Source organism: Stegodyphus dumicola, chromosome X1, assembly GCF_044657685.1.
Source record: "Stegodyphus dumicola isolate Sdum_Otavi_A_Nest chromosome X1, ASM4465768v1".
Taxonomy (NCBI): domain Eukaryota; kingdom Metazoa; phylum Arthropoda; class Arachnida; order Araneae; family Eresidae; genus Stegodyphus; species Stegodyphus dumicola.
Genome location: NC_140780.1, coordinates 194,513,393 through 194,531,826, shown reverse-complemented (window position 1 = coordinate 194,531,826; position 18,434 = coordinate 194,513,393). Strand labels below are relative to the sequence as shown.

General features: G+C 32.5%; 1 protein-coding gene across 1 annotated transcript in view; it reads left to right on the top strand.

The window, feature by feature from the left end:
• Positions 1 to 3,225: 3,225 nt before the first annotated feature.
• Positions 3,226 to 18,434, top strand: part of LOC118195807 (uncharacterized) — a 158,777-nt gene continuing 143,568 nt past the window's right edge. The window contains exon 1 of the mRNA XM_035367140.2: positions 3,226 to 5,173. Within this exon, the coding sequence (XP_035223031.1) occupies positions 4,858 to 5,173 (316 nt within the window). The 5' untranslated portion in view covers positions 3,226 to 4,857. The remainder of the gene's footprint in view (positions 5,174 to 18,434) is intronic.

Genomic DNA, 18,434 nt, shown 5'->3' with positions numbered 1-18,434 from the left:
TACAAGAATAGCGTTATATATATGTGTACCAAGTGCAAACCTGAATTTTTCTGAAGGTTCGAGAGATACGCACATTGATGGCGAAAATCCATAGCTCGTAATGCAGTTTTTCCCGAGTATTATTTTTATATAGAAGAAGAATCTTTAATGAAGTTTGGATGATCTTTAGTACTTATTAACAACTTAAAAACTTAAAGGCAGACTTATGCATCACTTTCAGTGCAAGGTAACATAAGTTATTACCTAAGAGAGTTGAGTTTCAGATACCTTTCTTTATAGGAAAATAGCTGTCGTATGTTTTGCCTTACTCGACTAAACATGCAAACAAATCAAAAAAATTTCAAAACCAGAATTTTTTCGAAATTTGAATTTCCACTTTTTCGGTTTAACATGAATATTCATTCTATAGATCGTTTTGTGAAGGACACATAGGCATTTGTAAATTCTTGGGCCACACTCAATCATTAAATAACACAATAGAGTTTTCAACAAAAAATAATTCATTATACAGCAATATGGTTTATTGTAAGTTCTTCAAACGTCTATCTGATTGACCATGGCTTCGGTTAGCCGCAGTCTACAAAAATACAAAAAAGAAAGTAAGAAGAAAAAAATATAATGACCAAAAAAAAAAAAAAAAAATCTCAAAGCTTTCAGATTTTACAGTACACCCAAAGGAGTGTTTTTTTTTTAACGTTTTGTGTGTTACCTTTATTTATTAAATAGAATATTTTCCGCACTTACACCATGAAATTCAGTTCAACAGCAATATCGCAAAATAATTTTAAAATGAGCCTATCTTTAGAATTTCAGATACACAGTCTCGTGCGCTGGAGATAAAAATGTTCTTTCTGTACAACGTTGCCATTGCTCGCTTTAAAATTCTTGAGTTTGTTAATAAAACTTCGTTAATGTTTTACAAGATATGATATCGATAATGAAATAAATTCCAAATTTCACATTGAGGCTTCCAGATGCCCATATTCACAGGAGGATTACGTTATTCACAATTTGATGGCGTTAGGTACCGTTGTTTTATCACAATGCGAGAAACATATATACGTTTATGCAGATTCTTCATTACTTAATTTCTTTAAATACAATACAGGGCTCTAATATTTGGTGGCAACAGTTTGAAAAGTGAGCCGACATTTATCGGGAACCAACGCCAAATGCAACGCAAAACGAAATTAATAGCCCTTCTGGGCTAACATCCTTTGGGCTAATAATAAACAAATCAATTCAAAATAAAGTTGCGAAATACCCATCTTTTTGACAATGGGTGATAATATACTGGAATGCAGCAGCATAAACGCATTCGGTACTGACATCTTTTCACACTTATCATGACCTACATACTTATTTCGGAATAACCAAATATGGAGGATGAAAATGGTCATTGTGGGAGCTGAGTGTTCTGAGTTTCTTTACATTTGCACTTTTCTTTGCTAATACGCGTGATAATAATTTTGATGATTATGAATGTATAAGGAGGAGATCACGATTATCAGTATTCAGGAAGAATTTGACTAGCCTCTGGTTTTCCATTATACTTTTGCCTCCATTATACTTTTAGCATTCCCTTTGTGTCACTTTTAACTAACTATGTTAAATGCTTCATTGTTTTCTCAGAAAAAAAGATTGATTTTTTATCTCTGCCCCCCCTTGAAACAGTGCATTATACTGTACAATGAATATAATGCATTTCTGGTTTGCTACTTGTCTTTTTGTGAACTAGATTAAAATGTCAAATTCTTTTATTTTCATACCCACAGAAAAAGAGAGAGAACATACTCTCATGCCCGATATATTTTGCATAGTCTTGTTTAGTAGTATAGCATGTAATGTAGTATTGTATAGAGTATGCCTTATTACTACTATAATTAATGCTACTAATGTCCTAAAGACATGCATTTTATCAGTTACACTTGACCATAAATATATATGCTTGTCGCCCGAATATTATACATTTTACAACATCCGCTGTTATCTGTTGATGAGCGTTGGCTATATGTTCGGTGAAGATAAATATTATCCATTAGTTTATTATGATGTTTACATACTTAAGTATGGATAAATCAGTGAATATTAAAAAAATACTAAGCTTACATACTTAAATAGAAAATGTTTTAGTAAAACACGATGCCAAAGTTCCTGATATTCTCTTTCTTTTATGTTTTTAAGAAGTAATTACTTATAAATTAATAAATGTAAAAAAATTAGGAGCGCATTTTTGAAGCTTTACGATAATTAATCTTAATTAATGGAAAACTGATCAAAATTTTGATTTCAGATGTTAGTAATTAGATGATCATAATTCTTATTTTCTGTTATTTATTAGAACCTTTCTTATGATGTACAGGCTTCTTCACTTAGCATGCGAAATCCGTATTAAGTATATTATTTATAAGTGGCTTAAGGAAGAACTTGGATCCTCATTCAGAAGAAGCATAATTCTTTTGCTTTTGATAGAAGAAACTGCTACCCTTTTAATAGCACCTGATTTCGTTTCAGCCTGAAATTAACACCAGAATAGTTGAAATTTTAATTTTTAATAAATAGAAATGCTATTCAAAAAAGATTTATTTATCGTTTAGCTTTGCAGTCCTTCTGTACTCAGTCATATAGTACGCACAGTACATATAGTGCATAATGCGTCTGGTACTGAAGTACGAAATAGTGAATGTAGTACGAAGCGCGTGTAGTGTATATAATACGTAGCTTGTAGTTGCAGTTTTTGTAGTACAACCTAATTAATTATACTTAAAAAGTTTAAGATTCATTCCTCTAAATGTTCTGCAAAAGGTTTTGAAGCGCGCACGAAATCTGAAACTTATAATAAATTAGAACTGGTAGCATATATTGTACTGTGTAATAGATTTGCATTCCACTGTCGAGCAAATCGCGGATAACATTTCATTTTGAAACTTAAAACCGATTTCAGTAGAGTAAGCAACGGGAAGTGAAAGTTAAAGCTCCTGCCATGTGGCTCTGCTTTTCTTTTTTACACTTGTGTTTGGCACTCTGCAGCTCTCGATCCCTTTAGAAAAGTTTGGCGCGAAACGTGACATTTTTTTCCACTTGCATATCTAGCGATAAATGGCTAGATCTGGGATGACTGTCGGCAACCCTGGGGCGGCGCGCATGGCCGCCCTGTTCCCGCGCGGCCCGAGCAGCTTCAGTTCTATTCACAGCTTGAGCGCGCCCTATCATTGGCTAGGAGCAGTCCCCATCACGTGATCTCGGAAACTGAAATCGTCCAAGTTCGTTTTATCAATCCAGAAACGCAGACGATGGAGTCCGTGCTATCTCTCGTTGCGCTATGACCGTATTAATAAACCTTTGAAAAACTCATGGAAGATCAGCAAAGTTTTTTTCTTTTAAATCCGTAAGGCTTAGTGGTTGATTAATAATATTTTTCTGGGTTTTCTCTTACTTGACAGAATGTAACAGTTGTAAGCCCACAATGGAACAAGCAATTGAAAGCTCGGAGAACTTCGACGGTGAGTCTGCTTCTTTCTCCCCGCGATTCCCATCAAGGCTTTCGGCGTAAAATTAGATCAGACGCCGGTGGTTTTACCTAAAGTTAAACCTGATTATAACTTTAGTAGTTTAGTCTTTTTTCCTTCTTTCACACTACTATTGTTTCAACAGGTAGTGTCATTTAAATAAAAGTCTGATTTGGGGGAAACTTTCTCTAGTGACAAAGCCTCAAACAAAATTGTCGACATAAAATGTTACTAGTAAATCGTAAATAGTGGTATTCATATGTGATTGATTCTTTTAATAACAGAGCACTGAACTGTTAAATAATTTGATTCAAATGTCTTACGGTTGAAAGATATGTTTAACAAAGTGATGGAAAATCAAAAAATGTATAAAAGAAATCAATGAAAATTTATTTTAAGAACTAAGACGTAAGACGTCACTATTCTGGGGGGCTGTAATTTTTATGTTTTTGTTTTCATTGTTACTTGTTTGAGTAATTTTTCTAGTTACGCTCTCAAAATGTTTTCGGTTTTCATTAGTAAATCAATGGTGAACTCAATTTTTATAAAAGAATATTTAAATGTTACAATGATATGATAGCTGTGAAAGAACATTGCAATCTTTCAAAGTGATTTTTTTCTTTCTTTAAGTTCAGATAGTATGAAGCTGCTTATAAGAAAAAAGTGTTTGCATTGCATTAGCAAAGAAAATTAAACCGAAAGACATTAACTGCATTTTAAATAAAAATTTGATGACTGAAATTATAAGTGCCCAGCAATGATTCACGGCATAAGATACACTTCAGTGATCAAAAACTTCTGAAAAAGAAACTTCAAGTCAGTCAATAGTTTAATGACTTTTATGTCAGAACTGATTATTGTTCCTATTAAATGTACTAGTCAGTTGATAGTTTATTTTGCTATATTAAGTTTCTGAAGTACACACACATTGCAAATAAAAGACTGAAACAAGAATAACATTACTTGCTGCATTCTATTAAAATCAGCTTTCCCTAAAGAGTAATAAAGGAAATTAAGACAAGGAAAGAAAAGAAAAAAAAAAAAAAAAATTTTGCGAACAGTGTCACCTGTTCTTTCTGAACACGTGTTACTTTGTAGTAACTTTGATGTCAAATGAATGTAAATCTTCGCCTACATAAACATTTCTTTCTTTACTCAGCTCTTGGGGCTGCACAGTCCAAGACGAATGACTGAAATGGTCTCCTAGTCTTACTATGTTCCACTACAAAACTCTTGGGACAGGGTACATTGATGTCTTCATTTGAAACACATTGTCATGTTTATTTCCCCACCTAGTCTTTTGAGGAGAGTAAGTCGGTGACGTGTTTACCTCTGTGAAGCAGCAACTATGGAAGTAACGTGCGAGAGCGGTTTTATCAACAGCCAGCCATCTATGGCTGAATTTATGACTGCCCTGCCTCATATCAATGAAACATTTCACCGAGTATCATCCATCAACGCTTTGCAGCCTTCAGTGCAGCCTCCGCCTTCCCTTTGTCAACTGGAAGTCTCCCCCCAGCCTCCAAGCACACTGCATGGTTCTGTAAACGCTTCCCCAAGCCCACCGAGCAAGCAGCATCCCGGGCCCGGATCCGCACTCAACTCTTCTGTAGCAGAGTATCCCTGGATGAAAGAAAAGAAAACCTCAAGGAAACAGCATCAAGGTAAGCTCATTTACTCTGTTTCTGCGGCTGATATCCATTAGCGCTATTATTAGGGATCGAGCAGTCTACTCATCAATCATCGGCAAAGGACTGTGTTTAAGGGAAACATGCGGCTTGTAGGTGTCTCTAACTAAATCTACCAGCCACTGCTTAATGACAAACTGTGGGTAATTTGCTGGCAATCTCTTCATTACCTAGGGCTTCACAGTTTAATCTACTTTAACAAATACTCAGTTATGTTTCCTAAGTATTATATTCAAACAATTTTTAATGCAACTAAACGTTTTCTGGGAGAAAATTCATTTCGCATAATATATGCTACATAAAAGTGTTTTAAATAAAACTTTCGGGTTTTAAGATATTTTCTTCCTGCATCTAAAAAATCATGATTCCCCCCCCCTAAAAAGTGCCTCTTCTCCAATGTAAAAATAATATGAGCCAACCCAAGATTTATTTTTGAAAATACTCACATGAGAAACTGAATATTGGAATACTGTTTAGTTTTCGTTAGTTTCAAACAAAGAAATAGCATAGAAAGAATGCACCCCCTTTAATAAACAATCTTGTTCTGTTTGAGATTATCGTCTTTAATTTTAAGTGTATGGATTTCTTTCCTGTAACAATTTAATTGGTTTTCAGAATTAGGTTGCAGCTCTTATATTTTTTCTTTTCTTTCTTTTTTTTTTTTTTTAAATTCATGAGATTATCAAACTATATGCAAATATAATATACTATATGTAAATTTTAATAGTTAAATAACTGTAAGTGCTATCAAATTATACGATTAATTTCATCAGGTATATTTAAAATTCAGGGCTACGTTGTGTTATATAGGTTCAATAAATTGCAAAATATCGCAGATTATATAGTCTAAATGCAGAGAAAAGTGTGTTTAAGTGAATTACATTTAAATAAAATAACTGTTATTTCTTTTTTGACGTATATTTTACAACAGAAACGTAACAAACCCAGATACATTTTATTTTTTTCTCTGAAGCAATGTTTAAAAGAAAACCATTTATACAATCGTTAAATGTGTGTTTATGGTTTCTGGTAAAGGGGCTGTTAGTTGTTCTTATAATTAAGACACAATAACACGCCGAATAAATACTAATTCAGAAGTCAAACACAAAAATCAGCGTTATACCTACAAAATTTTCACAGGACTAGTTTCGATGGTTTTACCGAACCATCATCTTCAGCTGCAAAACCGCAATCGGTAAAACCATCGAAACTAGTCCTGTGAAAATTTTGTAGGTATAACGCTGATTTTTGTTGTTTGACTTCTGAATTAGTTGTTCTTATGTTTAGCGTGAACCCGAGACAGTTCCCTTTAACAAATCTCCTACGAAAACCTTCCTCCTAAAAGTTCCTCCCAAAGCAGGGAGCGCTTCATAGCATCGATTATTAGTAACTTACTCTCATCCCTGTGAAGCAACTTATATAATGTACCTGATATTCCTTGAAAAGAAAATTACGATATAAAACTGTTTGTCAAATGAAACTAGTTGTTTTTATTCTGTTTTCTCGAATTAAAGAAATAGTGTCAAAAAGTACAGGACTTTTTTAATCGGCTGAATTCACAGAATTTAAAGGAAATTAATGAACAGTTACTCATTAACTGTCCGTAAAACTTATTTCTTCTCTCATTTGCATGAGTATTACCAAGCTAAAAAATAAGAACTGCCTTTGACCGTCCGTCAACTCAACAGAAAAAAGAAAAAATTGAAAAAGGGAAAAAGGAACACTTTGCTTTTGTGCCAAAATTTTCCTTTATTGCATTGGTGTTGGTAAATGCAGGAGCTAGGTTGCGTTGCTCATTGGTGCTTTCAACAGATCTCTATATCCCATAAATTCAAACATCAAATAATTACTTAAACTATTACACACGTTGCAAAATAAATCGAAAATACAAAGAAATCCTGCAAATCTATATAAGACTCAAATGTCAATAATATAACGTAAAAAGTATAAAAACTTTCCTTTCTCGAAATCACTTTTTAGAATGCGATATAAATAAGTGTTTCTGCTGGTTGAGAAAGCGTTACTCAATTCACATATGCCTGCCATCAGATATCGGTATTAATCAGTATTCAACGTCAGAAATTAAAGTATGCGAGCAAGGAATAACCTGGACACCATCACACCTTCTTGCAAAATTATCATCACAATTATTTTCCATACGGATGTCCTGTTGGGCATGGAAATAGGTCTTTAATTTTATAATAAAGTTAAAACTGAATTTTTGAGGCCCCTTGTCTTCATTTTCAGGAACAAACTAACTTCGGATAAATTCAACTTTTATCAGTTTGAAGTCCTTCCAAATTCAATGAACTTGTTCTTTCAGGTAATAATTTAAGAAGGTACTGATTAAATTTTAATTAAATAATTCAGAAGAAGACACTTATTAGATTTTAATGACATTATAAAAAATTGTCATTTCACCTGAATGTTCATGGATGTTAATACAAAGTCAATGAATGATAAAAATTAGAAATAATCCTTCATCAGAAATTCAACTAATTTATTCCTTGAAACACACAGGACGCACAGCTAGTATAACCGGGTTCCGAATATAGCTTCTGTGACTTCAAATATAGAAACGGTGGAAATGGGCCAAACTTTAGAAATCTAATTCCTAAAATGCTAGCAAAATGAGTTTTGACACTATACGTTTGAAAGATATATGAAATTATTTTTGCTCCTTTATTTCTTATTCATTTTTTGTTATATTAAATGCCGCGTAAAAAATATTTTCTAACCAAGTCTGCAGAACTCCGATGAAAATGTTCCAAATATTAAAGGTGGGAGGAGACACAAGTTTATTGAAAAGAAATTCTAAGAAAAAGTTCTGAATTTTATGCAAATAATACGATTCATAATCTTACGCATACCATTCAATACCTTACTTATTGCTGTGTGCCGTTTTGAAATAATACGGCATCCATCACGGGTCTAATGGCTTTTAAGCTAGCGTTAATATTACGGGAATTAATGTCAGAATGAAAAATATTGCTACTAATAAATTGCCTAAACGGGGGGGGGGATGAGTCATTTCAATGAAAATGAAATAGAAGAAATCAGAGAGCAAATAAATAAAATTTACATTTATTAATTATAAATAAACTACTAAACACATAAATAAAAATAAAAAACAGAAAAATTCTGAAAGCCTACAGATTTTATTTTACGTCCAAAGGGACTTTTTTTTAACTTTTTGTGTGTTACCTTTATTTATTAAATATCATGTTCTTCGCACTTAAACCATAAAATTAAATTCAATAGCAATATCATAAAATAATTTTAAAAGAGCATATCTTTAGTATTTCCGATACACAGTCTAGCGTGTAGAGATATATTTTTTTTCGTACAGTGTTGCCATTGCTCGCTTTGAAATCGTTGACTTTGTTAATCAAAAATTCGTTAAAGTTTTAGAAAATAGGAAATAGATAATAAAACAAATTTCAAATTCCAAATTTGGGCTTCCAGATGCCCAGATTCGAGTGGGGGGCTACGTTATTCAAAATTTGATGTCTCTGGGTAGCGTTGTTTTTTTACAGTGCGAGAAACATGCACACATTCATGCAGATCCTTCCTTATTAAAATTCTTTAAATATAATACGGGACTCTAATATTTTGTGGCAAGAATATGAAAAGTGAAACGCCATTTATTGTGAACTAATGCAAAATGCCAAAACGAAGTTAATAGCCCTTCTGGACTAACGCCCTTTGGGCTTGAAACACGCTTGGTCAGTTTCTGAAACTGAGATTGCATACTGGCCGAATACAAGATATGTAAACAGATGACGGGCCAGAATTTTTTCATTCATTTGATATTTATTTCAAATAATTTTAATACATTTTATTAATTATTAAATAAAGCGTTTTAATTTGAACTAAAAATAAGCAAATTATGAACAATTTCTAAGTGTTTAGAGAAAACTTTCCAGGTGGGGGAAAAACTTAAGAATAAATAATGACAGCTTTTCGCTTATTTATTAAATATTTCTTCGACATATAAATTAAAGTACATTTTTTGTATAATACAGATTTATAAGTAAATAAGTGTTGTATGTAAATGCCAAATTTGCTGTATAGTGACGGTGCATTGGAGGGAAAATAATTAGACATTATCCTCATTACGGATTGTAGATGATCATCGGTCATTCGAGTTCTTTGCCTGTGAATCCCAATTTGGGGAGGAAAAAAAAAATATTCGCATATAAATGCATTGCACTTAGAGTAAAAATTCGTAACTGAGCATATTTTTTTGTTTTGACAACTACTAATAAAATTTAATAATAATCGCACTGACACAAGTAAAATTGCTCAGGGGGGCTGATGCGACCCGCTGGCAGAGACTTTGCGAACACGGGGCTAGATAAAATTATCGTATATACGCTTCCAAGAGTTAAGTGCTCTCTTAGTGTTTCTGCAACTGTGAAACATCAATTTCTAGAACTAAAATTCATAAAAGATGAGCTTAGAAAAGGCGCCTACGACCACATTTAACTTATCTTAATTTGCTAAGTATTTGAAAGTGATACTTTAATAGACATTTACTTTAGAGCTATAATTAGCAGTTCTGAATATCGTAATTATTTCTCTACAAGGATTAGTTCAATAAAAAGCACTCGAGGGTTATATACCTAAGAGGAGGGATGCCTTTCTAAGGAAAACTGGCTCGGATACACGTTACACACAGGGAACACCACGAAAACACCCACGTAGCTAGAACGTTTGCCGGGATTCGAGCCCCGGATCGAACTACCAGTGTTCAGCGACTTTACCGCTCGGTGGACCATGAGTGGGCTGTAAAAAATTCATTTCATTACCGAACTGTATTTCTTAATTTTATTTCTATTACTACTGCTACAAATACTTTCATAGGGCTGAAATCTCATAATCACTAGAGTTATGACAGAACCGGGTAATACATATCTTGAATTTTCACATGTAAGAACATTCTTCGCTGTTATATCTTCCATTTATTACTTTATCATTGCCCTTATTTAATTTTTATTCGACCAGAAACGAAATTTATTCGGAGCACCTTATGAGAAAGAGTAATACAGGATTTGACCATAATAAAAAGAGCCGAAACTGTTTCTGTTGTCATAGCAAGATTTTGTCAAAGACAAATTCTCTAATAATGCACTTAAAATTGTTCTCCGAGGAATTTGCTGTATATTATTTTCGAAACAGAAAGCTCTGCAACAACTGTATATTCCTTTCTTCCAATCACTTTAATTAGAATTAAAACTACCGTAAGTCTCTTTATTTCAGCGAAACTTAAAAAAATTTTTTAATTACCTTTAAGTTACATAAAATGAAATTATAATTTATGCATTAATAACAACGTGGATCCTGTGCATATTAACTTTCAAAACTCCGAATAGATATATTTTTCCTAAAACGATGCAGTTTTGATCCTTATTTTGTGTTTCTTCTACGGGAGCTTACTGAATTCAGCTCTCCCGAAAGAATCCTAATAACTACAAATTATGAACTCAATATTCTTTGTTTAATACTTCACATTTATATGAACGAACTAACCGAACTTAAGCTTTAATGCTAATTTTAATGATAAAACTGCATCATGAAATACGATTTTACTTTCAGCAGCAAGGAAAAGCAAGCACGCCGTCTAGAAAGAGTACATGACTGCTATAAAACTGCAGTCTTGAAAACAGATCAATTTAGGTATAAAATAAATGATAAAATTAATGAAAAATAAATGTGCTTTTTATATGGTTTTAATGCAAAATAATAATAATAATAATAATAATAATAATAATTTTTAAGTGCTTGAACTGTTTCAGAGGATTTATAAAATATTTAAAGTCTAATTTAACTTTTCTTATATTTTAAATTTGCAAAATTAGTTCATTTCAGGAACATTAAACTTTCGTCAGTTAAGGAATCTATTATTAGAATAAAAATAAAATTATATATACATCATATGCAACAAAAAAATACAAGGCTGTATAATTGTAAAGTTGAGATGTTATAGCGTATTGGTGTAATAAAGTCCAACTTCGCATCCTTCATCTAGCTCTGAATACATAGTAGATGTATTCAGAACTAACTTGAAGTTCATTAGTTTCAAGGGAGTGATAGTCATAATTTAAACAAAATCATAGGTATAAAATACAGCTTTAATTTATTAAAATGCAAGTTTCGCAGCGGTTCAAAAACAAAACACATTATTTATCCATGCATAGATACTGTTTCAATCTTGGAGGAAATATTTAGCCATTTAAGCTTAAGCCTTTGTAAATTCTGACTGTCCTAAATATAAACCTGTCTTTTCTCCTTTTACCGACTTCCGAGAAGTGAAGCCTGGAACAACCGCTGAATAATCCAGATTTTAAACGTGATCATTTGTAAAGTCAGTAATGAATTAGTCACAGCAACTAATTAAGTCACAACAAATCTCGGCAGTTCGAATCAAATCATAATTTTTTGCTCTTTCTTGTTCTCTTTCTTAATGACAAAGCTGCATACTTCTGTTTTTGAAACTGAGAAATTAAAACTAAATTGTTAAAAATATAAGCATATTCTTTCTCTGTTATCTCTGTTGTCAAAAAGAATTTTATCCAAATTATGTGCATTTAAATAGAAATTGGCAGCATTCTTTGGGAAGGGTTACATAAAATATCTAATATAGGTCTTGTTTTAATAGAAAATGAGTTATTATATCATTCTTACTTCAGTTCAAACAGAGTATTTTGCAAATGAACTTAAAATTACCTCAGCACTTAAAAGTTGATCAGTAATATTAAACTTACGTTATTTGTTAAAGCTGATTTTAGTTTGTAGATAGTATTAACACTTTTTTTTTAATAAACACTATCGGCTCACCAGCGGCCGAACGGTAAAAGCCGCTGAACACTGGTAGTTCTGTCCAATGTTCAAATCCCGGCGAACGGGCTGGCTGTATAGACGTTTCCTGGTTTTTCCCATGTGTAACGTGGAAACGAGCCAGTTCCCTTAAAAAGACCTTCCGGGGCATCTCTGCTTTTCCGTGTAGTGCCTAAGAGCGGAGCACGTAATAAGTAAAAAAAAGTAAATAAACAAACAACTATCTCCTTTGCTCCATGCAAGTACTGGGAAGTAAATAGATAAAAAACAAAGAAACAGTGGAAATTCAATAAAAATTACAACATTTAAAAATTAACAAAAGAGAAAAAATGCTGGTTTGATGATTCCCCCTTTCAAAAAAAAAAAAAAAAAAAAAATCAAGTTTTAATTGGCTGTGACCTAACAAAACTCACCAAATTGTTCCAAAGGCATGATTTAGGTGAATGAAAGAAAGGGCAGCGAAAAAGCATATGTTCTACATCTTGATGTTCCTCTTTTGAGCACTGACACAAATTATTGGGCAGGGTGAATACTTAACAAATTTACCGTTCCCAGAAATAAGTTGCGTAATTTCTACTCAGATATAATTTTGTACTTAATGGAGGGAAAAAAAAAAATTATATGGCTAACTTTGCCAGATATGATAAACTATACATTTTATTTCGCAGTGAGGCTTTTATGTCAGTATGTCTTTCAAAAGCTCTTGAGAAGCGTAAAACTGATACGCTCTCACGCACTCTCATATTTAAAACGTCTTTAGTTAAAACGTCAGTCCGTTCATTCCCGTAAATGCCACAGTATAAATAAAGAGAATTTCAGTATTTCTACTCTTCAGAGAATTAATTACCAGAATCTACTCAATGATTAAATTTTCTGCAAACTAATTCTTCAAGGTAGAAAAGTTACCTGTTGAGCTGCTTTACTAGCATATTTAAGAGTCTTATTAGAGTTTTCAAGCTATCGATAAACTAATAGTTCATTTAACTATCGTGTAATTTCCGTAAGAAACAAATTTATCTTCTTTGTTTGTTATTTTCGGCAGTCCATAAAAAGATTTTCGCACAAGTAAGGATAATAAATTATCAGTAACTGAAATGTCAGTAAAATTTCAAGTAGTGCCTGAAGTACATGGGAACATGCATGCTTTGGCTATCTGCATGAATGTACATTTTAAACCAGGAGTTTCTGATGTTTTGTAGTGAAAAAGTTATTTACATAGCCAACCAGAAGTTTGAAAATCTTATATTATTATGCTTATGCTACAGTGTTTAAAAAAGTATCACTTTCATAAGGATTATCAACACCTATCTCTTTCGATAATTCAAAGAATAGATATAGTTTGCTTGTCACGTGAGGAAAGTAAGAAATTGGTTTATATCACTTTTCTCATATTCCTAGGGTAATTGCAGAAATATTTTCTCAAGCATACTGATTGTTCTGTGGAGTGATATTTGACCAGAATGCTCGTAATTTGACATATTTTGTCATTTTTCTTTTGATCTGTAAGTTGCTGTATCTAATGAAAGGGTGATTTGCAACATCAATTCAAATAATTCTTTGATAGAAAATAAGGATCCATTTTCAAAATATTGAAAATACGAGTAAATGAGCCGTGTAGTACGTTTAGTATTGTTTCAGCTGGAAAACGTGTTCCTTATTGAGGCAGTATTTTTTTCCTTATATTTTACACTGCTAACTGCAAAACTCAATAAAAATCTGGATTGCCCAATAATGATTGCATGTTTTTCGAATTTTACGGAAAAGGAATGTAATAAATTAATGTTAATAAAAGTGGAAGTACGATAGTAAAGAAGATTTTGTCTATGCTGTATAGTTGCATGAAACGGGCTTTCGGAAAAGTCTGTGATCTGTTCAAGGCTGTTGAATAACTTCAGATATATTGAAAACTGCATTTTCGCATTTTTACCTGAATAATCCTGTAATACTTATTTGATTCACTTTATTGTTTTTAGGTTTAGTCGTATTTATATTTTATATATTGAATCAAGACAATGGGAATTACATTGAGCAAAATCATTTATAGAGTCAAAAGGAAAACGTATATTTTATTTTATCATTGGTTTTCAAGACATTTTTGAGGTTTCCAGCTTTCAGTTGCTGTTGAGAATCAAAGCACGTTCTGTCTATTTGCATTTGCTTAATTCAAATTCTAGGTGTATAATCTAAAACGTGAAAAGAAAAAGAATCCAGTTTCTTAATATTTTTTTGAAAAAACATTAAAGTTATTTTTCGGGAAAAAGTGGTTAAGTTTAGTACTATTACAGTGATAAACACATTTTCCACAAATGCACTTGAATAATTTAAAATCGTTAAATACACATAAGCTTCCAAAAATCCATTTCAGTTCTGAAATATATTGGCTTATTTGGTCTTTTCAAGCAGCATGAGATTTGATGTTTCGGAATCTCTTAAAGTTCTCAGTTACAATATTAATCTCTTTTATCAAATTGATGTATTTGGTAATACTTAACGTGGCCGACCAAGACTGCAGAAAGTTGTTCGAATAAATTCAGCCCACTGGACAATTAAAACTTCATTAACATTTTCTTTTACATTTCTTTTATAAAACAATTGGAATGATGTCTCAAATTTAAGGATCATCTAATTATACAACTCCAGTTATAAAGCCAAATCTCGTTCTGGAGAAGAAAAGGAAAATAAGCGCTAAAAATCCGAAAGAAGCAACATTTAGAAGAAAATATTTTCTCCTCACTTTAGTGGATCAGAAGTTTATATAAAACGGGGAAAGGTCTCAACTTCACTATTAATGCAGACGTATTAGGAAGGGCTCACATTTTTCAAATCATTACCATTTTGCACTCTGAAAGGCTAAATACGTAACATATAATTTTTTACATTTTTTATAAAATATATTTATATAGTTTTCTTCCTGTGCTGAAGAAACTTTAGATAATTGTCGGGAATCCACTTACGCAGCTTTCCAGCCGCGAAGATCTAATAAGATCTAATACAGTAGTGATGCTTTTGTTGTCTCTAATGTTTTGCAAAGTTTCTTGGAAATGTGCCCTGCTCTACATAGGACCTGCTAATATACGTAACTGGCTATTTATGTTTCCTCACACTTAAAATTAAATATCAAATGTTTATGACATAGCATGGTTAATTAAAATAACTAAATATGCCTGTTTTAATGGAATAGCGCTTTCTTTTTCCTAAAGAATTATGTAAAGCTTATAAAGTACATTTTTTCTCCTAGCCGTGGTCCTTTGTAGAGTAACTGGAAAGTACGCCCATCTAGCAATAGAAAGGTCCGGGACGATAATTCGTTGCCGCCTGGATTGACGACTGGGCCACTCTTTAAGTAAAAGAGAGTGTAAGGCATTTTCCCCTTGTCCACATCGCGTGCTCGTGGTGCAATTGATAGCACATAAGGTTAGAAATTGAGAATACAGAGTTAGAATCTTGGCGAAGTTATAGCTAATTTCTTGCATTTCCAGGCTCCGAAAAATTCTGAAAATTCTGTCCAAGTGGTGCACGATTGAAATGTGGTTCACGATAAACCTTCACCGTCTGTGCTGAATGAATGGGTCTCGTTCCACTCTCACCAGTCGCTTTTTAAGCAGAGAAGAATATAGTAGTTACCCACTTTACCCTAACGTTCTCTCGTGGTGTAAATGGTAACCCGTCATCAGTATCGGAAGATGTATTGTTTGAGTCCAGACAAAGGCAGAGCAATTTTTTTTTCGGTTTCCTGGTTTCTAAAAAATTAAAAGCTTGTGTTAAAAATTAAATAATACACTTTTATCAAGAGTGAATGCTCCTTCATGTGGAGGAAAGCAATAATCCTTTATAGAAAATCTCATTTTCCATATTTTCAGATGAAAGTTAATTAATGAATGTTTCAGATGAAAGTGAATTATGAAAGTTAATTTCATTTTCAAAAACTAACATATTAGGTCTTGTTTAGAATTACATGAAATACTTTGAAATGAAAATTTTAGAAGTATTCTCTGATAAAAATTTCATTTGCTGTGGGATTCTCCGTTTATTTCACGATGCTAAAGGTAAGTACAGATTTCAACCTCTAAAACTGGATAAGTGCATGTAGACGGCAATGAAAAAGTAGAAACTGAGATACACATCAATTTCCACATTAGTAACTGAGAAAATTAGACAGTTGGTTTTGATGTCAACTAGAAAGGTTCAACACATTTCGAAATGCAAAACAGAGCCTATGTCGTTTGTCTCCTGCAAGGCAATGAACTTGAAAAATTTGAAAATTTAAAATCTAATGACTGGAATAAAACATACTGAATCACTGGTTGTCGAGTGCGCAATACACCATTTAAAGGCAAAATGCCCCTTTATTTATTCCGGGTTTATTTTCAGAGATAAAAGGGCGTAGCTGTAATTGATGCAAATTAAATTTTTTTCTTAAAATAAATTAATTGTAAATCCTTGAAACTCTTCCAGCTCCTAAAATTTGACAAGTAACTATTGCCCGTAAAGCTCTGTTAGCAATATGCACAAATGTAATAAAGGGAAGACCAATTGCAAGCAATCAAATCATCGGGAAACGAATTCAAGATGATTGGTGTCCAGCTGTCTTCTTTGCTAGGTCACTGTTGGAACAGTGAAGCATTAATTCAAAAGGGAAATATTTTTTTTCCCATTTTTACTACTTGATTTCAAGTTCTGTTCCATTCTGAATCGACGTAAACAGAGTAGCTTTGTATCATGTTATTTTTATATCGTATGTTCTTAGTGCATCTCACTAATTATAACTTAAGCTGAATTTGAAGCTGTATCCATCTTGGAATAGGAATTATAGGAAGGAAATTTTAAAAAAAAAACTTGCTTGAGGCTCTATTCTTAAACGATGATCACGACTCATGTAAAAGGACTTTAAGCAGATGATTAGTTCATAATATTTCTTGATTGTTTTAAAGTATAAAATTGTTAGACTGTACTGTTTGCACGTTGTAGGTACAGATATCTCTGATCTAAATGAATATATATGAAAGCAAATGCCTTTCCAGCTCGAGTGTGGGCGAAGCTCTTGGTTTAGTTCATAAATATATTTTAGAGGATTATACGAATAAAAATCAAGTTCCTGTGAGGATATCATGTTATTTACTAGTTACCAGTAAGTCCTAATCACTACACTTAATTCAAGAAATACTATAAAGTACATTCACTTCGTTTAGCAGCAATGTTAATCTATTAACACAAATTGAAATTTTAATATAGCAAGTACAATTTCGTAACTTAAAACAATTTCAGAGCAGTTTGTAACCACAGTTTTGTACTTAAAATCTTTTAACTAAAAATTTAAGCCCCACTTGGATGCAGTAAGATGTGTCATAGATTTTTGATTTAATACAATTTAAAGGCTTCACATATTAAGTATTTAATTATGCATAATGATACCTGAGAATGTTTATGATCCCAAAATTAAATTTAGTCGTATTGTGTAAGATGTTATATTAGTTTTTCATGTAATGTCAGTTATTTTATTTCCGTATTAATCATCACATTAAAATCTATTTCTAAAGTATATGACATGATTAGATTTATCATACATTATAACTATTATAATTTTGGTGCACGTGCGTGTCTCTGAAACACCATTATTAGCATACAAGCGGTGATTCTAAAGTTGTGTTTTTCAAGATATGCAATTGAACCTGATTTCCACATTCATCGAGCCTGCAGCAGATGAGATGGAAAAGTGAGTTTGATTAAAGTTTCACTTCTTGACAAATTAAACTTGTAAATTCGGGATTCATTTAAACGCAGCAAGAATTACAGACAAGAAGCTTGTAATGAATTCAAATCGAAACATTACAGTAAAATTCAAATTTCTGTTGATCAAAAACCTTCAGGCAAAATGACCATTAAAATGAAAATAAAATCAAAATGTGCGTAACAGGAAAGCAAAGAAAAGAAATATAAAAAAAAGTGGCGATGAATTTGAGCGCATGAGATGACATTCCTCTCGACTGTTACGTGTCAAATCGTGTTAACCACTGTCATGTTTTATTCAGGCCGCCAAAAAGACAGAGGAGCGAAGGTGCAAAGGCAATTTGTAAGTTTTATTTGAACTAGGGAAGGGAGAAAGATGTCGGAGGAATAAATAAGAAGCGAGTGCAGACTTCTTCATCGCGGAGGTTACCAGATTTGGCAAGCTTTCGCTTGTATACTGATTGAAAACTGTTTTTATGCTTGGTAAAATAAATAGATTAAGAACGACAATTTTTTTTTATCAATCAGTGTATATCAGTTTATGTTAAAATTTCATATTTTAGTACATTATAAGAAAAAGTTATCAGTAGTTGCACAGCAACATAATTTTGGTACATAATGGAATAAACCTGCAAGGGCTAGAACAAAAGAGAAAATACTGTCGATGAAA